Source organism: Euprymna scolopes, chromosome 5 (assembly GCF_053919585.1).
Source record: "Euprymna scolopes isolate OS-2025 chromosome 5, ASM5391958v1, whole genome shotgun sequence".
Taxonomy (NCBI): Eukaryota; Metazoa; Mollusca; class Cephalopoda; order Sepiida; family Sepiolidae; genus Euprymna; species Euprymna scolopes.
In genome coordinates this window covers 79562958-79590639 of record NC_136486.1, presented here as the reverse complement: position 1 = coordinate 79590639, position 27682 = coordinate 79562958, and the positions used below count along the sequence as shown (strand labels likewise).

At 32.9% G+C, this 27682-nt stretch overlaps 1 protein-coding gene across 6 annotated transcripts in view; it reads right to left on the bottom strand.

Annotated features, from left to right (window-relative positions):
• LOC145276875 (uncharacterized) overlaps positions 1 to 27682 on the bottom strand; it is a 190036-nt gene that overhangs the window by 32900 nt on the left and 129454 nt on the right. For 2 of the 6 annotated variants that reach the window (XM_080128291.1, XM_080128286.1), the window contains exons 4-7: positions 24367 to 24431; positions 15760 to 15867; positions 14421 to 14528; positions 13253 to 13414 (exon numbers count right to left, since the gene is read on the bottom strand). In XM_080128291.1, the coding sequence (XP_079984417.1) occupies positions 13253 to 13414; positions 14421 to 14528; positions 15760 to 15867; positions 24367 to 24431 (443 nt within the window). Of the gene's footprint in view, positions 1 to 710; positions 805 to 13252; positions 13415 to 14420; positions 14529 to 15759; positions 15868 to 24366; positions 24432 to 27682 lie in introns of all 6 variants that reach the window. The other 4 variants (XM_080128292.1, XM_080128290.1, XM_080128289.1 and 1 more) reach the window with 3 other exon arrangements.

The window sequence follows — 27682 nt, the reverse complement described above, 5'->3', positions numbered from 1 at the left end:
ACTCATCGTTTGACCAATTAAAAGTGAGAAATCGGTTGTGTAAAACCAGTCTAAGGCCACGTTCATCAACTATTATAACTACTAGAAAAAGAAACTTGAAATCAATATTTTATTTCTTTTATTTTTGATTCTCCTGTGAACAACTGTACATACATTAAATTGCAAATATTCAAATGTTGAATAAACTGATTTTATAGTCATCTTCAGATTAAAATTAAAAGAAATCAGTAGAATTAAAATGTTTCACATATTTTTTCAAATTCTCATGATGCACATCAACTTTAAAAGACAGCAGTTAAACTTGATTTGGGTATTTAATCTCAATTCGTAAAATTGTAGGATTTAATTTTCAAAGTGAATTACACATTGTAATAAGTAATTATCTATGCAGTAAAGTAATAAATCTCTTTTATGAACCTATGAAAATAATTTTAAATTCATTCAAGAAATCATAAAAAAACAGTCTAATTTTGAAACTGAAAAAAGTGTGTGGAAAAATTCCACCTTCCATTTTGGAAAAAGTCAGTCTTCCATCTTGAAGAAATTGCATTATCTTTATCTGCACATGAAACAAAAAAAAAACCCAACAACCCTGGAATATAGATGACACTAATCTAATTTTGAGATGCAGTTGTTTGTTATTTCTAGAAAGAGAACCATGGAAATAATTAGGAGCAAAAGAGCCAGAGAAAGAAATGTTATCTTGACACCTTACTCTACTTGGGAGGGCAATTCGAGCTAAGTATACCCAGTCGTGTTCTTCCCTTGCTAGGAGAGCAAGGGCACACAGTAGACAGAAAATGGCTGCAAAATAATAAATGACAAAGCAGCCATTGCAGATGGGACATTTCAAATGTAAAAATAGTGATTCTGCTTTTTTTTTTTAATATACAATATTTTTGTAAAATAAAAACATCATAAACAAATAATACAACGAAATAATTCATCAACTGTTGAGTTTTTTGTGCTTTTATTTTGCTTTACTTTTTAAAAAGTTTTCTTGACCTAATGAACAATATTTTGATTGATAATGGAAATATTTTGATTTTTTTAATAGATATCACTCGATGTAACTTTGGACAATGTTTTCTGGTATGATGCTTTGAGATTTTTTGATGTGTTTTAAACCATTCTCTTAATCTTTTTCACATTTCAACTGTTGTACTTTTCAGCTATCGTCAGTTTTTTTATTGTTTGAAATTTCGAATTGAACCCTTTTATTTATCCCCTCCCTTATTGGAAGTCAACTACTCTCAGTTCCAGGTCTTAAAAAAACATGTCTAATATTAGTTGTTTCTGAAGTTCTTCCATTAGGATTTAATTTACAAACCTCAGGAAAATTAAAGTTAGAATATATTTAAAGTAAGCTTAAAGTATATTGCAGTTGATTAAATAAAAAGTTCAATTTTAAATTCCCCAGAAAGTTACAAGAAAAGGAGAGTAGAACAACTAACAGTGAAAACCATGAAAAGATGGTGTCCTAATTTTTTATTTGTTAAAAAAAAAATTATTGTAAATTATGTGACAAAATTGCACAATGATGGGGAAATGAATTTCAATAAATTTCATTTGAAATATTTGAAGAGTTTGTAATGTCTTTTTATTACCTCCCAATATCTATTAATGAATAACTGCAGTAACAATGTAAAGAGAAACACTAAGTAATAGAAGAAATATATTTCTGTATCTACAAAAATGTATCCTATTTTTACATCTGTTACTTATATAATAGATATCAAAATTACTAGAAAAAATGCGACCTGTTGAATCACTAATAGATTATTTGACTTCATTGTCTTTTTCCAATCCCCTTTTGCAGGAGATAGTAATGCTTGGGAGGATGTCTTTCTAGCATCAAATCGAATTCTTACCCACATTTCAATAAAGACAGATCTGCCAGATTGATGCAAAGAATTTTCTGAATGAAAAAATAAAGCGAGTTTGCAAAATGAGTTAAATATTTTTAAAAATTAAAGAACAAAATCTGAAATTAGTCATTTTCTGCTCGCTATATTTCCTCTCCACCTTTCTCACTCTTTCCGACTTAGGCACAAGTACTCATGCTATTCCCTTTTTTCATATCTTTCTATATTTCTTTTTGACTGTTGTAAAAGGGGGAAAGAAAAGAGGAAAATGTGTGAAGACATAGAGCTGTCGAATCACGATAACTATAAATATCTGGACATTGGATATCACCAAATCAATACAGATGAAAGAGATGATTTGAAAAATAAGAAAACTCCTTAAAACTAAATGATATAGATAAAAAAATAACACCGGAAAACTAAAGACTAGCACAACACACTACACATAAAGGATGTTACTGACTGACCACGAGAGAAGGATGGGGAAAAGCACTTGTAAGTATTTGATGATTGTAATAAAAGGACTAGAAAAATACAAAAAATACAGAGAGGGTGATTACTATCACTAAAAGTAGCATCAAAGTAAACAATATCAAAATATGGAGAAACAGGAAATGGAAAGTTGGTAAAAGAAAAAAAATGTACAGAGAAATCTCAACTATTTATAAGATTGAACAAAGAAGTTGGGTACAGAAAGGACACAAGAAGAAAACAGAATTGCTATTGACAGAGCAAACTACATAAAAGCCAATATAGAAAAGTAAATATGGATGCTATGGAGAAAGAGATACTCTAGTACATCATGAACGAATGCAGCAAAAAAGAAATATAAAAAAATAGGTCGGAGAGGATGGAGAACCAAGGATGGAAAGCACCATCGGGAAAGGGAAGGTAAATACAGGAATCCTGTAACTCAACATCCAGGGAAAGTCAATGGCCTTTGTCAGCAAAACATCAATAGACAATCACTTGTGCAAAGTGATTGCAATTATGATGGAAAGAAGGGGAGAGTACTGAAAATATGGAGAGACTTGTTGTTTCTTGAATTCCATTTGTTTTTTCCAGTGAGAGATTACTGGTAATTGCTAATGTGAAAACTTCTATTCAATAAGAAATAATAACATGTGAAAACGTCTATTCAATAAGAAATAATAACATGTGAAAACTTCTATTCAATAAGAAATAATAACATGTGAAAACGTCTATTCAATAAGAAATAATAACATGTGAAAACGTCTATTCAATAAGAAATAATAACATGTGAAAACGTCTATTCAATAAGAAATAATAACATGTGAAAACTTCTATTCAATAAGAAATAATAACATGTGAAAACGTCTATTCAATAAGAAATAATAACATGTGAAAACGTCTATTCAATAAGAAATAATAACATGTGAAAATTTCTATTCAATAAGAAATAATAACATGTGAAAACGTCTATTCAATAAGAAATAATAACAGTGAATGTAATAATGTTAAAAAATTTTCAGGAGAATTAGAAATCAACTGCAATGAAAAGTCTGGCCTTCATTTTCTCATCCATTCTATTAAAATCTTTTAAATAATTTGATGTATATAAGTGCTCATAATGAAGATGATCGAGTTGCCATTGATGATTATGATGATGATGATGGGGTTGCTAGTTTTCATTGTAAAGCTAGCAAAATATTTTGGTATTTATACAATATTTATTTCTAATATATTTATTTTCAAATGATTCAGAAAGAAATTGTTTCGCATCCCCTCCACCTCTCACTCTTTTATTTTAATTCTAAAAGATGACTGAACTTAAAGATGAGAAGATAGATTCAAAAATTTCCAATGCAGAATAAAAAGTTCATATATCACGTTTCTTTTTTAAATGGTATAAATCTTTTTCATAATGACAAGATTTACTTATTAAAAAAAGAAAAGCGATGAATTGACAAATATCATTTATTGATTTTATTTGTCAATTCATCACTTTTTTTTTTTCAATGGCAAAAATTTCTATAAATGACCAAAAGCATATTTTTGTAAGCATCCCTCTCTCGTTTTCTCTCTCTCTTTCTCATGTATAAAAAGTTACTTATAAGTCTTGTACATTACTTATATGACATGATTGATTTCATTGTGCATTTAAATATAAAGGCAAATCATGAACATATATTAACAGTAGACATAAAGAAGGCTGGGTTGTACATCAGCCAAAGTGTAGTATAAGTATAAATATCACTATTGATTGCAAGTAGGAAGACAATCACCCAAAGAAAAAGAATACAAATAGATATGTTGTAAGCAGGGTTGCGAAATCGGAGTCAGAGTCAGAAGGAGTCAAAGGTTTCAGCTGGAATCGAAGGCGGAGTCGGATTTCTAAAAGTACTAGGAGTCGGAGTTGGAGTCAGAATTTTTTATCCGACTACTTAAGTCCAATCATCAATTTTTAAAATTTTTTTATTTATTTTTTTTACATGGTTTTCCTGTTTTGTTTTATTACATTTTTACCCCAAACAAGGCACATTGTCGCTTTGATGTACTGGGCTACCATCAGGGACCTAAGTTGCAGGGGTACTATGTAGGGAGTTTAGCAGCAAGGTGTCTGTTCACATTACACTTGAACATTTGCATGTCAGTATAATTGGGGAAGCAAGAAGCCAGAAGAGAATTCCAAAGTCTAGCAGTTCTGGGGAAGAAATTATGGGAGTACAAGGCTTTCTTACATCTAGGAATCTCTACTTTGTAGAGGTGGGCTGATAATTGGGTTTCTTGGGGGTACTTTTGTCGAGGGGGTACAAGGGTTTTTTGTTTGTCAGAGCGTCCATCATTAAAATACTTGTAAAACAGGCAGAGGGATACAACATTTCATCGGTGGGATATGGGGCTGAAGCTTAGATGAAAGTTCAGGTCCTTTTAGGTTGGCGACTCTTTTGAACTCTGTCCAAGAGCGAGAGACTAGTAACAGATGCACCCAAATGTGACAGCAAAACTCTATACATGGGTGAATGGTGGCTTTGTAGAGGTAAAGGATACTTTCATGTGGAAGTAACTTTCTAGCATGGTAGAGAGAGCCCACCTTCTTTGCAGCAGCCTTGGCAATGATCTCGATGTATCTATTCCAACTTTTGTTTCCTGTGAACATTAAGCAGAGGAGTTTGAACAAAGTGTTTTCAGCTAATGTATCTTTAGCCATAGCAATCAGTGGTTAGTAAGGTTTCATGTAATTATTGAAGGAAACGAGCTTTGTCTTAGCAGCGTTGAATGTTACCATCCATTTTTTACCTCATTCCACTACAGACTTAAGGTCTTCTTCTAAGGTTTCTGCCATTGTCTTGGATATTTGCTCATTATTTTTCCCCATGTGCCTGCTATAGAGCGGGGTGTAGTCGGCAAATATACCCATCCCAGAGACAATTTTATCAGGTAGGTCATTTATGAATATCAGAAATAATAAAGGACCAAGGATCGATCCCTGAGGTACACTCGCATTTATACCATATTGTTTGGTCGTACGCCCATTGAGGACAACCTGGATTCGTCTCTCATTTAAGAAGGATGTATGTTAAGTATTCGTCCAGTAATAGCATATGATTTTATTTTCATGAAAAGACTATCATGCTATACCCTGTCAAAAGCCTTAGATATATCTAAGGCTATTACCCTTCCTTCCTCTGCCTTATCCAGTGCTTGGTATATATGTTCAGAGATTACAGTTAGAAGTAGTTGAAGTAGAATGGGCTTGTTAAAATCCATATTTAGTGTCAGACAGAAGTTTAGCAGCTGTAAGGTGGTGGACTAAAGCTTGATTAATTATGGACTCAAATATTTTGGCGAAAGGAAGGAGGAGGCTAATTGGGTGAGAATTTAATGGGTCAGTTCTTCCACCAGGGTTTTTGTAAACTCGTACCACAGAAGCAGTTTTCTAGCTGTTAGGACAGCAAGATTTGCTAAGACATTTGTTAAAGAGTTTAGAGAGAACTGGAACAACCTCATTGGAGCATTTTTTTAATAGCACAGCTGGGATGAGATCAGCTCCACATGCTTTTAAGGTGTCTAGGTTTTTATGATATCATGTACTTGAGAAGGGGTGATTTTCTTGCGTGGTTTCTGTCCGCCAAGGAAAATCAGGGAGGGAATGGTTTGCTGGGTGCAAGGTAGAGTTTGAGGCAAACTGATGGACAAGCATGCTAGCTTTCAAAGTTGCTGTGCAAACATCTTCATGATTGTTGGGTAGTATTGTTGATTGCCCATTATTTACTACAATATTATAGATTTTCCATAAATCACAAGTTCCTAATTTCTGCGCTTCAATGCGTTTACTAGTGGTTTCAGTATATTCACTCTTAACTGTCCCTACTTCTTTCTTACAATTACTTCTAGCTTCTATAAAGTTTTGTCTGTTTGTACATGACTTTTGCCGGATAAATCTACGGTATACATATTGCCTCTAAGCAATGGCAGCAACGCAAGTTGAAGTAAACTATTGGGGAAAGTGGGGTTTGCTATAGAACTTCAGTGTAGGAACATGTGCTTCAATTGCTGCTTTGAACCATTCAGTAGTCTCATTTACGCACTGTTCTGCAGGAAGAGAAAAGATATTTCCCCATGGGGCGTCTCTGATGTGATCTCTAATGGCATCCCAGTCAGCCTTATTGTAGTACTTTGGCGTTTGGAGTAATGGCTCTTCAACTTGGGGTCGAGAGTTTAGAGTGATGTCAATCATTATCACAGCATGATCAACATTCCCGAGTGGGCAATGAGTATTTGTTACACAATCCTCAAGAACTGTTGTCAAAAATAGATCCAGAATTGAGGCTTGCTGGTGCTGACGATCTGGGCGACAGGTCGGGAATGTTACTGTCTGTGTCAAGGAATGGAATATAGCAAAGTTATGGATTACACTACCAGCTGTGTCAGTGTAGTTAGGGAAGCCAAGCCAATTTCTGTTGTGGGCATTAAAGTCACCAAATATGTGCATTTGGGCACTAGTGTCTACTATACTGTCAGAGACAAACAACTCCCTCCCAAATTTCCCTATGCGGACTGAAGCCACATAAGATGATGTAAAAATCACTCCTTCTCATGTCCGCAATATCATAAAAAACTTAGACACCTCAAAGGCCTGATTTCATCCGCACGGATGAGATCAGGCCTTTGAGGTGTCTAAGCAAGGGATTTATTGTAGAGCTTGGAAAGTATAGGGGCTAGCTCAGCTGAACATTTCTTAATTACTATAGCACTATAGTAATTAAGAAATGTTCAGTTGAGCTAGCCCCTATACTTTCCAAGCTCTACAATAAATGCCTTGCTGAATCTTGCTTCCCTAATAGCTGGAAGATGACCTCTGTTGTACCAGTGTACAGGAATTCTGGTGAAAGAACAGACCCTCTCAATTATCGGCCCGTTAATCTCTTCCCCTTCTTCGCTAAAATCCTTAATTAATCCAGCACTAGTTCACCATCACACGAAAGGAAATCTCTCTGACAAACAGTATGGATTCAGGCAATGTAGTTCTACTGCAGATATTTTAACATTCATATTTGAACACATTTATCATGTATGTAAGGCGGGCGACGCCATAGCTGTAGCCCTTGATATGTAACCCCTACAGGGTAGCTCATGGTTGAGATGCACCTGTAGCCGATACCTGTGGCATCAACCATGGTTTCGTTTAGTGGTCGAATTCGTCTTTGCCGTCGTCGGTCACTTTCCGGTTCCGCTTTCAAATCAGCTTCCAACCGTCACCTGGGCTATCGGAGAAATATATTGCATTCACAACGGCATTTCCAATTAAAGAAAAGAAAGTCAAAACTTAATTGGTTTTTCTTAACATAGAATTGATTATTGTCTTCGACTTTACAAATAATAGTTACACACTGACCTAGTCATGCAACTTAGGGGGCTGGCAGTTTTGTTTCCTTTACCAAGTTCTCTGTTCTTCATCTACCATCAGTCCATGGGAAGGAATCAGCTGGCAGAGCGAAAAGAAGACCCCGATTAGCCAAGTGTCTCGTTTTTATCAAATCAGTCGTTCCTCCATCTTTTTGGAGTTATTCTTTCTTTTTCTTTTCCCTCTCTTCCTTTATCCTATAAATTTGGACTCCCTTTCCTTTTTCTTCTTTTGAATTTCCTCCCTCTCTCTGTTTCCCTAATTTCTACTCCTCCTCTTGGCTTTATCTATACCAATTTTTAACTCTCATTGCACTGAGGTGTTAACTTATCAAATTAGGAGTTATTTAGTCACCCCAGGTCGAACAATGCCTGGCGGCGACCCCTCACCCCAAGCTGTCTTTCATATCACTCAGAGGTTTTAAAAACAACCTTTTCATTGTTAACAGATATATAACGACAATGAGATAAAAACAATTATTGTTTTTTCTCTTTCTGACAAAATCGCATACACATTTCTGTTTAAAACAACATCAAACCATCATCATCATTAGAATTCAGCCGTGTGAATTCCTCTGAATTCGTGTCGACTAGCAAGGTCACTCGGCATCACTCAGTCCCCATCGGGTCACAGATATATCGAAGGCCTTTGACAAAGTCTAGCACAAAGGGCTGCTAATGAAAATTAAACTGTACATTAACTGGAGGTATAATAAATATAATTAGATCCATCTTAGACAATAGAAGCATACAGGTTGTTATTGGCAGACATACATCCAAGCAGCATAATATTAATGCAGGAGTGCCTCAGAGGTCGATCCTTGGACCATTATTATTCCTGATATTCATAAACAACCTCCCTGATAATATTGTGTCCGAGATGAGTATATTTGTTGACGATACAACGCTCTATAGCATGAAGAGGGGAGAACGGATGTACATAAATCTAAGACAATGGCAAAATCGTTAAAAAAATTACCTCCAAACCATTATGAAATGGAGCCTCAAATGGATGGTAACATTTAATGCTAGTAAAACTAAGCTGCTCTCCTTTAACAATTACAAGACGCCTCCCAACCACCTATATCGATGACAAATAACACCCTACCTGAGAAGTCTATCTTCAAACTCCTCGGCCTAACATTTGCAGGCAATATAAACTGGAACAAATACATAGAGGACATTGCAAAGACTGCTGCAAAGAAGGTGGGTTCCCTCTATCGAGCTAGAAGAATATTCACACCTAAAAGTATCCTGTACCTCTACAAGGCCACAATTCGCCCATGCATGGAGTATTGTTGTCACATGATAGGTTCCAAAAAAAGAGTTGTCAATCTAATCAGTCTCACTATCAACTAAGCTCCAGCCTTTGTCCCATCGCCCTAATGTTGCATCTCTCTGCCTGTTTTACAAATATTTTAATGGAATGTGTTTTGATGAACTTGTTGCACTTGTACCTCCTTGCCATACATATACCTGTTTAGCAATAAGATCTCAGTCCTTCACTTTTGACATCCCTAGATGCTAGAAAACTTTCTATTCTAATAGTTTCTTCCCTCAAACAGATAGACTTTCGAATTCTCTTCCTGCCACCTGCTTTCCTGGCCGTACTGACATGCAGAAGTTAAAATGTTACATAAACCAACGTATTGTTAATCTTTCCATGACATAGTCCCAAATAGTAGCCTTTTACGTCCAAGTAGTGATATGCCTTGTTAGGAATAGATGTGAATAAATAAATAAATAAAGCTGGTATTGTGTATATGTGAGTATATCATACAAGTGAATGTTATACATCAAATATTATATACATGATGAGTAATTATAAAATGTATGCTGAATAGATGTGGGAGGCTGGTATACGGATCTGCAGAATAGATTTCCACATAGGAGTCAAGGAGTCAGAGTAGGAGATATCAAAGGAGTCGGAGTCGGCATCCTCGGAATTCTAGGAGTTGGAGTCGGACTTACCATCCGACTCCGCAACTCTGGTTGTAAGAAACAAACCTAGGTAACCTCATGTGAAAGTTGTGATTCATGTTATGAATAATAAAAAGTGCATAAATTATCAAACTTAAATCAAGTTTAGTTGCTGCTAGAATTTAAACTAAGCTGAACATTGTGTAGGGCGTTGATAAATATGAGGCACCAAAACTGCTGTTACCCGATTTATAAAAATGTAATTCTCAGTTAAGAAATTGTAGCTGCATTTATAAATCAATAAAATCTAGTTTAAAGTTAAAATCATTGTCCTTTGTCTTCAAAGAATATACTAGTCTACCCTCCACCCCTCAAATGTCTTCAATCACGCGAAACAATATCATTTGGTTTTATAGTACACGCAATGAACTTCTTATTTGAAGAAAAGTTTACCACTTTAAAAAAATAATTGGAAAACATTAAAGCCGAATCACAAAAAAAGTTCAGCATTTAAACACTTGATTGTGGAAGAAGGAAGATCTCTGTCTTTAACAAAAATGGAAAATAGTTTGGTAGATTTTTATTTTTTCATTGTCAAAATTGTTTTATGACAAACCAAGTTTTATTAGTTGACGAAATGCAGCACATCATATTCTTGTTATACAATCAGTTGAATACAAATTGTTTTTTTAATTGTAGTTGAGGAAACTTGCAGTTTCATACCTTTCCTATTGGTATAAACAACCACAATAGATCTGATCAAATTTAAACTTTGCATAATCGATTCTGTATTCCATGTTAGTAAAACAATTTGATTTTCATGATGGTATCCATTAAGTAAACAATTTGATTTTCATGATGGTATCCATTAAGTCAAGTACAAACTCCATCAATAAATTAAAATGGTCAGCAAAATTATTATTATTTTTCTTTTTTGCTGTCTGGAAAAGTGATTCAGCAACTGAATTTGGAAATAGAGTCAGTTGTGTCCAATCAGGTAAAATTTTCTCACTTTTGAAATTAATATTTTTTCATGTTAATTTGCTTAAGACGACTGCATAATGTGCTTCTAAGCAAGTTTTACTGTTTCCAATAAGAATTGATTGCAGATTGTATTCACACTGAAGACATTTTCTCAGATGATTTTCTTGATATTATGTAAGAAAAAGATATCTGGTTAATATAATTCTTTCTAGCATTTCTTTGAGATTTTCATCAGTAAAGTTATTAATTCTTTAAATTTCTTTGAATTCTTTAATTCATTAGTTGCAGCTTAGAAGAGCAATTCTTATTCCTCAAAGGATTTATTCAATTAATTATTATTCAATTAATATTCAATTATTATTCAATTAATATGGAAACATCAAACCAGAAATGCTTGAATAACCTGGATGTGTTCACTTGTAGACTTTGGTGGAAAACAATGAAAATACAAGGTGAAATGATAAAATTGTAGCCATAGAAAAGACAACATGATTCCATTTCCGTTTGATGGAAACCAGTTTTCTTTTTTTGTTGCAGACAATATACTAGTTGTTTAGTTGTGTACAAATCCTAAGAGCGATAGGAGCCTTCTATCATGTCTGAAAGTGATACAATGTTCAACGAGTTATATCGGAGTTACGCTGATGTATAACTCATGCTCTCTACCAATCCAAGTTATGACAACAGGACCATTGCCAGCACTCTCAAAATGCATCGCTGGATTGGCATGAATAACAAGGACGTTCCCAGGGTAATGAAAACAAAGTTCCTGGCCACAGTTATGGTCTTTTGTGTAGTTTCAAGTGAGGGTCACATCATGCCACCTCACATCTTCGAAGTCGGCTTGAAAGTCAACACCAAAGTGTACCTGGATGTGGTGATCTCCTGGTGCAATCAGGTGGCCACTAGCAGACCCTGGGTTTGGCAGCAGGATTTGGGGTGCCAGCCCACAAGTTCAAAGAGACCTCCCTCTTCCACCCACCCATAACTCACTGGACGACTTCATTTTGTCATATATCGAGAACATCACCAATATGATCTCCCACTGCCATCCATCGAGTATTCGCCAATCTCCCGCCGGCACTTGTGGAAAAGGTATGCTCCCAGTTCCAGACCCATATCAAGATGATGATTGATGCTGAAGGTGGCTACATTGAATACATGTCAGCTCAAACAATATAATCAAGTTACCTGAATTGATTTTTTCAATAAAAGTTTTAAAATAAAGCCGTAGTGTTGTTTTCTTTAGGGCGACAAATTTATCGTTCCACCTTGTAGATAATTCAGAAAAACCATTTTATTTTGCATACTTTGAACTGATGTTTGCACAAATGGACACCTCACATAATATGCAAACTTAGCAAAGATGGATTAAGACAGTGGACCGTTTATGAAAGGTTTAACATTTGGTTTAGAACAAAACAAAAGAAACATTATGAAAACTGTTACTTTTGTTGTGTCAATTTGAAAAGTTAAATTACACAATTGTTGTTCAAAAAACATTACTTGATGTATGATCTATGATGACTTATGTTTACTGTTGGTGGGCAAGGAGTATGAGCTGATGCTACCAGATACAAAGAAATAGCGAGATTTTGTTGCTTTAAAGAAATAAAAGTTTATACAGTTTAACTTTCATGAAAAGAGATTTAAAAAATGAAATAATTCCATTTCCAGTATAAGAAAATATGTTATGTGATGAGAAAAAAAAAATGGACTGTATTTTTACATTCAAATTACTCAAACTATTTACTAATAGTAAAATATGTATTGATTAATGTTACTTACAAGATGATATTTGATAAATAATTCAAATAATTAAATCAAAATTTCATCTCTTGATGAATTAAGAAATAATAGATTTATTAAAAAATCAAATTATCAAACCATATTTCATATTTTGGTTTGACTTGTCATTATGCCAAGAAAAAGAAACATGCACAAAGAACGAACAAATTGATTAAAAACAAGCTGGGTTAGAGGTTAAAACATTTTCTTTTTGTTTCACATAAATTGTTTTACTGAAAACAAAGGACAACTATATATGAAGGGGAAGAAGAGCATTAAATGAAATATAATAAATAATGAATAGGTATAAATGACATGTATCCTATCTTTTCTGCCTCTTCTAAAACTTTTGGCAAAAACAACTTGATTATTAAGCATCAGATTTTCAGTAAGGGAACGAGGAGTGGAAAAAAATTATATAAAAATTATGAAAAAAATCTCATTGTTCAATTTATAGAAGGTTCAGTTTAATAAAGGATTCAGTATGAGGAGTTGATTTATAATTTTATATCAAACTTATAAAGTAAATCTCCTCTTAGTAATCAAACAATTTCCAATATTTCACATTTTCAGCTTAAAAATTTTTCTTGCGAAAAATTAAATCCCAAATTTTTTAGAGAAAAGTGAAGAAGTCTACAGGAAATATCAACTTTGATGGATCATTCTAAAAAAATTGAACAAATGGTCTTAAATGTTTCAATTGAAAATCTGTTAATTAATGAGTAGTAATCTGAAAATAAAAAAGAATTAAACAGTAACAATATTTGTGATGTGTGTGTAGGTTATGGGAACATATCAAATATGTCTTTTTGTGTAATAACACCTACCTTGGTTGTCCTGAGCCACTTTGTGTCATAGAGCTATCACTACTGTCTGTACAGCTGGTGTTCATCACTCCCCCACTGCTTGAACCAGTGTCACTATTCTCAGTCATATTTGTACTGCTGCTGCCAGCAAAATACATACTCGGATGACGCTTCTCCTGCTTTCTTTATTAAATAGTGAGAAGAAAGCAAATATAAAGTTGTAATACAGAAAAGAGAGGAAGAGAGAGAGAGTTTCTAAGATGAATTCTGGCATTTTATCAAAATACTAATTGCTTAGTGGTGGTTCTCACTACCTGTTGTATTTGATAATAAAATAGAAAATAAAATGTTGTGGAAATGGTTTTCATCATGATTCATACTGGATTAAAAACTTTGGAAATTTTAGCTGCAGTTCAGTTCTCCTTGAATAGCTTGAACAGCAGGAAGTGAGCAGTTCCTTCAACTGTGATGGTCTTTGGGTGTTTACAGAGAAGGCCATGTCATGCCAATCTACATCTTTGAAAAGGAACTCAGATTCAATTAAGATGGCTATTTTGAATTGTCCATTACAATGAGAGGGTGTTGCGAAAAGGTCATTTGTATGACAACAGGGCTCAGGTTCATGTTACGCCTCTGAAGAAAACCCAGAAGTGGCTGTGTGAGAACTTGCATGTTTCACCAGTTCCAACATTTGATTCCTCACCTGATTGCAAACTTATGATTAAGTTGAGAAAAACACTGTTTCATCTGCTACACTAAGAACAAACTGATTGCCAAAATCAAACTGGTATTCAAGATGGTCTTGAAAGATTCTGTGAAGGTAGTGTGCACCAGGTTTTGGTCCTACATGTGGAACATGGTGGAGGTTCAGAACATCTTCTTTAAATAAGTTGTATTCAGTAAAAGATCCTCTAAAAAAGAATTTGTTTTTTTCTTTCTTTTCCAAAAAAAATTTGGTCTCAAACATGCAAATCAGTTTCTGTCACATTTTGATGCCTATCATTGACAACAGCAATTACTGAAACTTTTCATAAATTGTTTTAAATAAATATTTTGTAAAAAATCTGTATTTTACTGATTTATTAAAACAAACGAAAAAAATATGAAGAAATCAGTATGTGTGATTTATCTTCACATTAAAGTCATAAAATCGAGAAAAAAATTAGAATTCTAGTAAAATCTAACTTACTTTCTGGATTCTTCATATTCAATTTGTTGTTTCATAAACATAGCATTCTTCAACAAATCTTGTATATTTTGAAAATGGATTCTACTGTTCTGCATCGAATTGACTGCACTAAAAATGAAGAAAACAATTCATTATATAAAGGTTTCAACATTTAAATAGGTTTTTATTTATTTTGGTCAAAATAATAATTCTGGATTATAAAGAAGAGAGAAACCAAGTAGTTTTTTATAAAATACTTTGAACATGTTATGAATATTTAAGTTGGTGTGATGCAATGTTGTTGTTAGGCACTCTGACCCTAAGTATATTCTATATATGGTTGTTTTTATTAATCGATTACATCCAACATTTTTTTGTTGGTGTTGGTTAATTCTTGGGTTAGTAATACACAAGAAATAAAAGAAATACAAAAATTATCCTCGTTTTTAATACTTTTTTTTATTCAAGAACCTAAACAAAGTGCTAATTATTAGTAGTGTGGTATAATAGGGTAGGTTGATTTACAACTTTTTTCAGAAAGTCAACATGGCACTGGTGATGAGAGTTGGGATTTGATGTGATAAGAACATATACCAAAAATTAGATTCCCATCTTGAACAGAAAATTGAGCATTTAATTTTAAAAATCATGTAGAAAAATCCTTCATTTACATAGCATTTTTCACAACACTGACTTTGAAATTTCACTATTTTTATAAAAAAATCCAATTAAAATTTATATATTTATATGAAATACATTGAAAGAAAAATAAATACATGAATTATGATTTTAATTATGAATCACAACTAGCAAAATATCTCAACTTTTACTGCATTGATTAAACAAAAATTGTAAAAAAAGCTAATTAGCAACTAAGTCTTTTAAATTTCACAATTCAAAAAAATATGTGGAGATGTATTACACAATATAACAACTTGATACAAGTTACAGAACCATGTATTTTAATTTTTATTAAATGCAATGATATAAACTGTTATAATAGAACTAAATTGTTCTGTATAATTTCCTTTCGAGGAAATGAAAGTCTAATTTGCTGGCATGATGACTCTGTAATAATGTGTCTATGTCTTGCTTCCTGCCCATATACAACTTTTTGAGAAAAATCAATCCAATTTGATCAGTGTGTGGCTGGAAAATTGATAGCAGTAATCTTTTTTAGTCTTTTTTTTTTTAGTTGTTCACTATTTCTGGAAAAAAAACAATGCAAAAAGACAAACAAAACAATTATTTAAAAATACTTATTTTTTTTATATTTTTGTGATGTAATATGAATAAAACTGACTATTGTTTGGGTAAATTGAGAAAACTAATAAAATTTAATGGATAAATATTTATTTACCTGATGGACAAAATCGTTTGAATGCCCTCTTCTCTCACATCCAATTCATCTGAGTTTATCATCGATATTATATTTTCTGGAAGTAGTGCAAAAGCACTATATTTTGAACTGTTTAAAATAGTAATTTGGATTTCAGTTAACTGTTTTGTTATCTGGATTATATTAAAATATACTGTTGTTGGTTAAAAAAAATTGTCAGTTTTGATCTCAAACCAACTAGCTGCATACACTTGGATGATAAATTTGACCAGAATGTTTAATTTATCATAGTGTTTGAGGATAACCACCTTTAGTCCATAAAGACATTGCCAGCACCCTCAAAATGTTCAAAAGCACCTTGTGGCTAATGTTAGCCATCTTGCTTGATTCAAGGGCCCAATTTTCTAAGCTGCATATCTTAGGTGAACTTCTCAAGAAATGCTAACAGCATACTCAAAAAGTAGCCTCTGGTCTTCACACTTAAATTATTTGTTTTTTCTGCTGTCAGATAATGATGATCGGGAGAGACACTAATTTTTTAAAATTCTACTTGAGGCAAATCTTGATAATTATTGATACAAAGTTTCCCCAAAGGACCAGTAAATGTTGTTAGGCTTTTTGTCATTCCATCAATTAATTTAAAAATTGCTTTAAATAACAGTTCTTCTAGTGGAATTTGAAAATTGCAAAATTTGCATGTTTAATAATAGAGCCAGATTACATAATAAATACCAATATATTATTTTATTTTCCACAAAAAAGAAACATAATTGCAGGTGAATAGAATTCATTTTTACCCCCTTGTTAGGAGGACAAGTGCAGACAATGTGCCTTTTTGACAATTTTCTGTCTTGCACTTTACTGCAAAGTCATCACATCTCAAAACAGGAAGTTTACAGCTACAAGATACAATTGTGGATTAACTGCTTGCCAAATACTAATTAATTCCTGAGCAATTAACTTAGAAATCTCACTATTTTTTAAATGGGGATGACTTGTCATGAAGTTGGGGGTGCTGTTTCATCCAAACGACAAGGTGGACCAGTAAATTTTGTGATAACCACGCGTTATAACTGAACATCGTGCTTTTACTGACATTCTAATCAATTATCTAATTAATAAGTAAAATAAATAAATGGATTATAACTGCAGGAAACTGTTTTAGGCTATCTTCCAGTTTCATATGTAAACAAATAAGTGCTAGTTATAAGAAATAATAAAAAAACTTTGTAGAGTTGAATTGAAGGGAGAGGACCAAACCAAATCAGAGGCATAGTAGTGTTTAGTTTAGACATTTTTAGTAGATTTACCTCCTCATTCGATACATAAATTTATCCATAAAGAGATCCATTCTTGCTGTAGCTGTGCCATTTTAAATGAGTGGTTAGTGTTTAGAGTTTGAAAAACAAATGCTTGTGCATCTATGTTACCATGCTATTTTTAATAGTATTTTCAAGTTAAATTTAATTTTTATGAAATTTTTGTTTATTAAATTCTTAGGTGAAAGTACAGAATAGTTACAACACAACCTCCTATCCTTCCCATATTAAGAATGGCTTTCTAAATAATAAAGTAAAGTAGCACAATAACATAGATGCACAAGTAACGAAAAACCTTTAAATCAGTTTCCTTATTTACTGTTAACCTTCGTGGGTTATCTGATTTTAAAACTATAATTTTAGAAGTAAAATACTGCTTAAAAACAAGTACTCCCTAACAATAAAAGAAATAAAAATTTGACACTAATTTTCTGCAAAGTATTTTTGGACCAAGTAAAGATTAGATACTCCGGTAGCAGACGATAAAGATAGGCGCACATTTCCATTGACACTGGTTATTCGACCTTAACATTGCCGTTAGTTGGTTGTAAACACGTCAAATAGCAGACATGTCCGAATGTTTGCGAGCAAGATTTTTTAAAAATATATTTACAAAACTTTTTAAGATTTAAAAGAAAAAATATAACACATTTTATATATAAAACATTTTCTTCAATATCAAATATTTAAAAAACTTAAGAATAAAAAAAAATTTACAAAACTTTTAAATAAAAAAAATTTTTTTTTAATTTCTATTCACGCAAAACTTTTTAATACCAGTATTCAAGAATTCTGGTGAAAGAACTGACCCATTAAATTATCGCCCCATTAGCCTCCTCCCACTTTTTGCCAAAATATTTGAGACCTTAATTAACCATGCTCTCGTCTATCACCTTACAGATGCTAAACTTCTGACTGACCAAAAATATGGATTTAGACAAGCCCGTTCCACAGCAGACATCCTAACTGTAATCTCTGAATGTATATACCATTCAGAGGACAAAGCGGTAGCTCTAGATATATCTAAGGCTTTTGACAGAGTATGGCATGAGGGTTTCCTCAGGAAAATTAGATCATATGGTATCACTGGTAGAATATTTAACATAATTAAATTCTTCTTAGATAAGAGAAAAATCCAGGTTGTCCTCGATGGTTGTACATCTAAACAATATGATATAAATGCGGGAGTGCCCCAGGGGTTTATCCTTGGACCTCTACTGTTCCTGATATTCATAAATGACCTCCCCGACAAAATTGCCTCTGAGATGAGTATATATGCTGATGACACCACACTCTATAACAGGCATGACAGGAAAACAAATGAACACATATCTAAAGAAATGGCAGAAACACTAGAGGATGACCTCCAATCTGTAGTGGAATGGGGACAAAAATGGATGGTCACGTTCAATGCTGCCAAGACTAAACTAGTTTCCTTCAATAATTATAAGAAACCTTTTCTACCACCTATAGCAATGGCCAACGACTCTTTATCTGAGAGTACATCTTTCAAACTCCTTGGCCTAACGTTCACAGGAAACATGAGTTGGAAGAATTACATTGAAGGCATTGCCAGGGCCACTGCAAGGAAGGTGGGCTCTCTCTACCATGCTAGAAAACTACTAACACCTGAAAGTATCCTGTACCTCTATAAGGCCACCATTCGCCCATGTATGGAGTATTGCTGTCATATTTGAACTGGTGCATCTGCTACTAGTGTCTCGCTCCTTGACACGGTTCAAAAGAGTCACAAATCTGATAGACCCTGAACTGGCATCTAAGCTTCAGCTTCTGTCCCATCGCCGAAACGTTGCATCCCTCTGTCTGTTCTACAAGTATTTTAATGGTGAATGATCTGACGAACTGCAAGCACTTGTGTGCCCATGACATAAACACCCTCGACAAACCCGACAGGCAGCTAAATCCCACCCCCACACTGTAGAGATCCCTAGATGTAAAAGGTCTTTCTACTCCAGTAGTTTCTTGCCCAGAACCACTAGACTTTGGAATTCCATTCCAGGTCCCTGCTTTCCCAACTATACTGACGTGCAGAAGTTCAAGTGCAATGTGAACCGACATCTTGCTGCCCAAATCCCTACATAGTACCCCAGTAGTTGTTGCCCCTGATAGTAGCCCCCTACACCAAAGTGGTAATGTGCCTTGTTTGGAGTGAAAATGTAATAAAAAAAAAAATAAAATAAAAAAAAATGTAAGTAATAAAACGAACGTATTTAAACAAAATATATTTAAATAAATTGGTGTCTTTCTGGGTGCGTTCTTTTTATATATTTACAGAACTTTTAATAAAACTAATAATAATAATAATAATAATAATAATAATAATAAAAATAATAATAATATAAATAAATAAATGGTAAATTTTTACGACATGTCCAGCCCAGCCCCAGCATATTATAAACACTCCAACCTCCCTATGTTAAGAACGACTTTCGGAATAACACCTCCAACCTCAAAAGCTGTTCTTAACAGCTTTTGAGGTTGGGGAGGTTGGGAGGTGTTTATTCCGAAAACTGTCCTTAACATGAGGTGGTTGGGGGGTGTTTATACTATCGCCCGGAGGTTTTTTTGGTTGGTTTATAGATGGAGAAGGGGTGAAGGAAATGAGGCCATAGAGGTCACAACAAAGAATACATTTAATTGACAACGTTTGAAGTATGTAGAATCTGACTCCATGCAATTAAGGACAGACGAATATTGAAGTTGAGAACCGGTTTTATTTATTAATGACAGTTTTAATTAGAAGAGGTAAAGTGTTCGTAGGATGTTTGTAGGTGTGTATGCATTGATAAGGAATGAACTTTTGTAGGCTTGTATAATTTAACAAAGAAAGAATGTTCATAAGCGTACTTAACTTTTCGGACGATGAGGGTGGTAAATGGGTGGCCGGTCGTGCTACTGTCGGTGATATGTATCCTGGCTTTTAACTTTGAAGCGACGACTTCTTTCATCAACCTCTAGCAGCACGGCGTCTTCGCCTCCTATCTTTTTCTCCTTTTTTTTCTTGGTTTGTGTGAAATAGGCATTGTTTAGAATTGAAGGCGTTCTGGCCCATAACATGAGAGCGTAGTCGGCTTCAGTTCACTGGTGCCTTATTTCTTTTTCTTCTTCATCTCTTTAGGTCGGGTGGGAGAATCTGTCCGTGCGTTCACTGACGCAGCTGGGCGAATCTCCTCTTCTTTTCTTTTGGTCCCCTCATTTTATAGTGGCAAACCGGCTCCCAGCGACTGTGATATTTTAGGCCTTTATTTTAGGCGTGGAGCTCTGCCATTGGTTGATAATTCTTTTGTGGTTATCTTATTTTTCTTTTTCCAAACGGAAACAACGCGCAGAGCCATGTGCAAAAGACGATTTTTCATTTTGTCTCTTATGCTGGAGACGTTAGCATCCGGTTGGCTGCCAATTCTCATCATGTTCCCACAATACTACGCTGGGACAGGTCGTAAAATAATACCAAATAAATAAACCGATGTTATAACTTAGAATTTCGGATGATGTCAATTAAAAAATACACAATTTAAAAAAAAAAGTTTAAATGAAATTATTATAACCAAACTGTTTAATAGCAGAAACGAATATAAAATAACTGACTTGTTCGGATTTTTGCAACCAAGATTAATTTTTATGTATGGCATATGTGTTTGTGTGTTTATCTTTCTTTGTGCGTTTTTAATACAATTCAATATTTATTTAAAGTGCGATGTATGTAGGTGGTCAGTAAAAGGAGAAATCCTTCTAGACCGAGGCAATTTTTATGCATAATAAAATCACAAGTATAAACAATTGAGATTTTAAAAAATATATTTTATTCACATATCTTTTATAACTTATTTTTATAAAGATGAAGTGTACAAATCTTTTTATAATTTTCATTTAAAAAAAAAAAAAAAAATTGCTATTTGCTTACTTCTTCATAAAGACAAATTAAGTACAGGTAAGTTTAGCGTCTGAAATTTTCAGTTTCTAATGTTTTATAATTGATATAGTTCATTCTTTTTATTTTTTATTATTATAATTATTAGTTTTATTAAAGTTCTGTAAATATATTAAAAAACGCACTCAGAAAGACACCCATTTATTTTAATATATTTTGTTAAATTTACATTCGTTTTGTTACTTACATAAAAATAAAATAAAAAATAAAAAGAATTATGTGTAGGTCTTTTCTATGTCAAACCCCAACTATCATCACCATTGCCTCAGCAGGGTTCCAAAATCGACTTGCCCTATTGTATAATGAACCCAATGTAAACCAACTGGCAGCTGTGACCAGTGTGATATATAGAATTGAGAATTGGAGCTCATTGTTTTTAAATTAGAATTATTTTGCAAGCATAACTCTAGGTTGCTTTGTTTACTTAAAGTGTCATAATGATATTAGAGAGGCAGAGCAGTTGATGACATGCCGTGATGTCATCGGTTGCAACGCCACTGAAGCGTTCATGAAATGCAATTTGGAGGAAGATTCAGACAAGATCATAGAGAGTCTAGTTCTAGGAGGCAGAGAGAGAGAGAGAGCGAGAGAGAGAGAGCAAATAAAAAAATGTCTCTATATCCCAGAGAAAATGAATCGGGGAGAGTTGTGGAGGCGACAAGAAGAAACAAATAGTGACTGATAACGCAACTTTGACCATAGTAAAATCATTGTGGCTGAATAAAACCCAATTGACCAAAAAATGCATATAAATTTGTATCTGCTACTATGTGTTGAGAAAAGATTTTGTTTTCAGCTAATCTGCTAATCCTACCCCAATGTAAATGACAAAAAAATAAGCTGCATTGTGCATGAAAGCTTGGAAGAGAAATTTGCATAGCATTCAGATGAGCTGACAAAAAGAAAGGAAATAAGAATGAAATTAGAACAAATTGGAGAGCGGCAGGATTTATTCTTAGAAGATTTTTGCATATTTTTTTTCGGGGGGGGGGGGGGGGGCTTGCTTTCTTTTTTTAAAACGATTTAAAGCATAATACAATGGATCATTAAACATGATAAGTGTTGCTAGATGTCGGTAGCATCCATTTTGTTGTCTACCTCTATGCCATAATTCCATGTTTCTAGCAAGAGTAAATAATTTTCATTCAGTGTCTCTTGACAAAATCAGATAATTTCACAGTACAAACAATCATTGTTAAGCGGAACATGACTTCTCAACTAACACCCCTCCTCCTCTTCCTTTGAGCATGACTTGACCTGCATTGGAATTGCACGATTCTGAATGTGAATTGACTTTCTAGGGAAAATCTTTAGTTCAACACTTTTGCAAGACTGTTGAGATATTTCAAATGTGCTCAATAATATCTCTAGTGGAAAGGTAACATCTTGTGTCATAATTTCTATGAGATATGAGAGTTATGGTTGTCGAACACAGATAAATTTTGATGCAAGATGTAACCTTTTACTGTTATTCACCCCAAACAAGGCACACTGTCACTAAGTCGTAATAGGCTACTATTTGGAACCAATTTTACAGGGATACTATGTAGGGAGTTGGGCAGCGAGATATCTATTCACACTACACTTGAACTTCTGCATGTAAGTACAGTTAGTGAAGCAGAAACCTGGGAAGGAATTCCAAAGTCTAACAGTTTGAGGAAAGAAGAAGGACAGAAACGAAGAAGAAGGAAAGAAACTATTGAAGAAGGCGGCTTTACAGCATCTACGGATCTCAAAAGTGTTGGGGTGGGATTTTGCAGCTGGTTGGCTAAGTCGGGTGTATTTACGTCAAGGAAGGTCAAGTGCTTCGAGTTCGTTGGAGCACATTCCAATAAAATACTTTTAAAACAGGCACAGAGATGTAGCATTTCAGCAATAGCTTGGTTGATAGCTAGGGTCTATTAGATCGGAAACTATTTTTTTGAACTCCAAAAGTGTGAAACTAGTGGCAGATGCTTCAGAGACAGTAACAATACTGCATGCATCAACAAATGGTAGCTTTGTAAAGATAAGACTAAGGTGTGAGAAACTTTCTAGCATGATAGAGAGAACCCACCTTCTTTGCAGCAACCTCAATGTATTTGTTCCAATATTTACATTTGAGGAGCTTGAATGAAGAGCTTTCAAGTAGAATATAATCAGTCACAACAATCGGTGATTGAAAAGGTTTCTTGCAATTGTTAAAGGAAAGAAGCTTAGGCTTAGTAGCATTAAATGTTGTATCCCCATTCCACTACGAATTCAGCCTTAGATATGTGTTCATTCGTTTTTCCCCTTGTGTTTGCTATAGAGAGTGGTGTCATCAGCAAATATACCCATCTCGGAGTCAATTTAATCAGGTAAGCCATTCATGAATATCAGGAATAATAGTAGGATTTAATTATATAGTATTCGTCTGGTAATAAGAATAAGGGTTAATGAGTGTACAGTAATCAATGGGAAAATGTTGTAGTAATCGTTAGTCGTGGAAATTCAGTAAATTAGATGACGGGAATGGCTCATCAAGAACTTGTTCACATTGGAACAACCATATTGTAGTAAGGTGGAAAGCAGGAAAACAGAACAGAGTTCCACAGGCATACAGTTCTAAAGAAAGAAGCTTTGTTTATGGAATCTATGTTTAGGTTTAGGAACAGATAAACCTAAACATAGATTCCATAAACAAAGTTGGATTTTCAAGGTATCTCACCAATGCCGAGTTTTTTTCCTGACCTGATGATTAATCTGAAACATCTTATCCTTACCTTAATGACTTATTGTTCGGTTAGAGTATCATGGACATACATGCCTGATCATCAACATTATTTTAATGCTGAAGAAGAAGTGTAATGACTCACATAATTCTAGAATAGTTACTCGATTTTGTATATGCAATGGAAAATATTGAAAAAATAGCTCAGAGTGAAACAAACATTAAAACATATTAATCTTTAGTGATCGTAACTGTAATAGGAATGCAATTGTGTGAAGGATTTCAAAGACATGAATAAAAATTAAATGGAAAAATGGGATATGCAAACAAAAGCAAGATAACGCTAAACTATTGGGAAATAAAATTCATCATTTGACAAAGAGTAAACAGAAACGGGCATATGCAAGCATTAAAATATAAACATAAAAATATAAACATAAAAATATAAACATAAAAATATAAACATAAAAATATAAACATTAAAATATAAACATAAAAATATAAACATTATAATTAGTCAGACAAACATCCATATGCTTGTCTCAGAACAATATTTTTGTAAATCAATCTTTGTTTTATTTCATCAACTATATAGTACATTAAAATAAAATCATTTTTAAAAGCAATTTTAGTCAATTATTTGCAAGTATTCAATGAATCCTTACTTTTTAGCATATTCTGCATCAAAGCATACTCCTTGAACGTTTTGCTGGATTTCTTGAACTTCATGCTAAAAAGTAAAGATATAATTTACAGAAACTATGTAAATATATATAAATCTAATTATGAGGAAGATTGTTTTTATAACCCAGTCTCATCACAAACATTACCTGGGATTCAAAAGACTATTCACACTAAAATACAAAATATACAACTATTTGTTTTCAAACAATTTGCTTCAACAATTTTTTGTGCATTATTAAAAAAAAATCGATCCTATGTTTTTACTTCACAAAACTTTAATTAAAAAAATTTTATCTTCCCAGAATGAATGTTATTTTGTTCTATTTATAATTCTGCCGCAATTATCTCTTTATTCAAATTTATTTTGTAGTAGCCAACCAATCTGACAAAAGACACATATTTATAAAATATATTTTTTAAAACTATTTTTCGCCCCAAACAAACCATATTGCACTTGGATGTAAAGGGCTACTATATGGGATCATGTCTAACAGAGGAATATGGGGAGTTGAGCAGTAAGATGTCTGTTCACATACATTTAAACTTTTGCAGATTAGTGCAGAAGGGAACGGGGGAGTGAATTTCAAAGTATAACAGTTCAAAGAAAGAAGCTATTACAGTGGAAGACTTTCTGGCATTTTAATGATAAAGAGGTGGTATTTTGTTGTATGTCGGGTTAGTTGGAAGTATGTATGTGTAACTATCTTCATAAGAAAAGTTTAAAATTTCCACATTTTGTTTTTACAGCAAATTTACACATTTATATGAATTTGTCAGGTTTTCTCTGTATTTAGTTTTTTTCTTTAAAAAATAAAACTGAATGCAAATGTTGTTAATTCACCTTTGCTAGTTATTCCTAAGAAAACCAAGGGACTTTACAAGGTTTAAACAACCAGTGAACATTCCATGGTTTAAAAGCTAAAAGTAAATTAAAAGCTTAGTTATAAATTAAAAAAAGAAATTGATGTTATCTTTTCCTATTTGAACTATTAAATTGTGAAAAATATTTAACTTTATCAATCTTCAGTCTTCATTTGAATAAGATACATTTCTCAATCCTTCATTTCAATTTATATTAAATAATTATTATTATTATTATTATATTAAATAATTTTTTATTATATTAAATAATTTATTTTTATTATTATATTAAATTTATTATTTTATTAAATAATTCATTTTTATTATATTAAATAATTTATTTTCATTATATGAAATAATTTATTATTATTACTATTATTATTAAATTATTAAATAATTATATTATTATTATTAAATTATTTAAAATTAATATATAATTAATTTTAAATAATTTATTATTTAATATTAATTAATATTAAATAATTTATTGTTGTTATTATTATTAAATAATTAATATCATTATTATTAAACTATTAAATAATTTTTAAGAAAAGAAGAAATAAACACCCAGGCAGTATCTCTTGTAAGATAAACCATGACTAGGCTGGACGGGACTCATCTAGAGCAGAAGACTAGCAAACTAATGACCATGTACAATGCATTACATTCAAATGGTGATATTGATGGATTTTATGCAAAAAGTTGAGAAAAATTGTTAAGTTTAGGAGACTAATGAATGACACAAAGAAAAAACTGGAAAAATTCATAGCATAGAACATAAAAATGCCGATCCCTGCAAAATAAACAACACAAGAAGCAATAAAGCAAGAAACAAGAAGACGAGAAAAAATAGGAGAAAGGGCCACAAGGATGATAGAGACACATGAAAGCACTTGGACATCCCTATAAAAAGAATACTTGAACAGAGAAATGGAACAACCATACAAAGATGAAATAGTAAATTAGATAAATAAGTGCAATAAATTATCCCGAACATATTACAACAACAGACACGATTGCATGGAAACAGTAATACAATTAGAACTATGCAATTGTATAGACACAAACTAGAGACAAAAGTATTGGAAAATGAAAAGCATAAAATCTTCTGGTACATGGAGATACAAACAAAATCATCCAAAGTTACATTGACCGAAACGTTGGGTGAAGAACAGTACTCTGATTAATCCAAATAACACACACTTGTGTCTTAATTTTCCAAATTTATTTTGTGAATAGTCTGTGGTAAATTCACCAAACATGAGTTAAATCCACTGATAGCACATATCTACAAACCTAAGTTAAACCATTGCATGTATATTCAATGGCTAAACTAGCATCCTCTGTCAATAATTCTTTTTCTTTGCTTGTTTCTAATTTTTTATCATTTTGTTTTTAAATTTAAAAGAGATATATTTTCATCTTTTAAATCTGAATTCACCTCTTTCATCATACATTTCTTTAACACTGATAATTTTTAAAAATGTCAAAATCTTTTCAATAAAATGAACTATTTCTTCTTCATTTATTATTAGAACTTTACACCTCGGGAAATTTTTATTACACAACAGTTTTTTTGAGGTTTTGAGTAAACTACTACATCAATTACTTTTTATTCATTTTATCTATTCCTATAGCAGCACAAATAAATAGCCTAATGCAGATGTTAACTTTCGTGTGTGGAAGCAATCTACTTTAAGATATATGACATATACTGGCATGAAAGTCTATAGATCATTATTGTTCCAATGCCGGATAATTTATACATGGAATACTTGTTGAATTTTGTGGTCGTTAACAAAATTTGACTTTTGTGTATCAAAGATGAATGAAAAAGGAAGAAAACAAATATCAAAATTGAACAAAACAAAGAGGAGGTCTGGTTGAGATTCAATTCGGTTTTATGAACACATAAAGAGCTAGCTGCTTTTATTTCTCTAAACAGAGTTAACAATGTTAACTACAATAACAAATTTAAAATAATTATAAAAAGAAAAAGTACACAAATACAAAACATGAAGGTTTCAAAGGAGTCCTTGAAAAAAAATATATATCGTTGTACATAACGATAAAGAAAAATATTCCTTTTACAGTTTTCTTGGGGCTTACTCAGCAAAGCCAAGACAAAAGACAGGGCAAAGAAAAAGGAAACAAATAAGTATATACATTAAAATTTCTCTTGCCTGAAAGATGAACTCTTTCTCGGGACCTTGGACCTGTTTCTCCTCCTCCAAACTTTATTTTGAGAGTTTTCCTTTAGTCATCACTCTCCACATCTTTCTTCATCTTCAACGTCCCCTCTTCTTTAAGAAGGGTCTTCCATGGTTGGCAAATTCATAAATAATAGTCCTTTGTATACGGCTCCTTTGCCTTAAGATAAAAAGTGCTTAAACAAAATAGTTCTCCTTGAAAAAAGGCCTGTTTGCTTTTCAATAA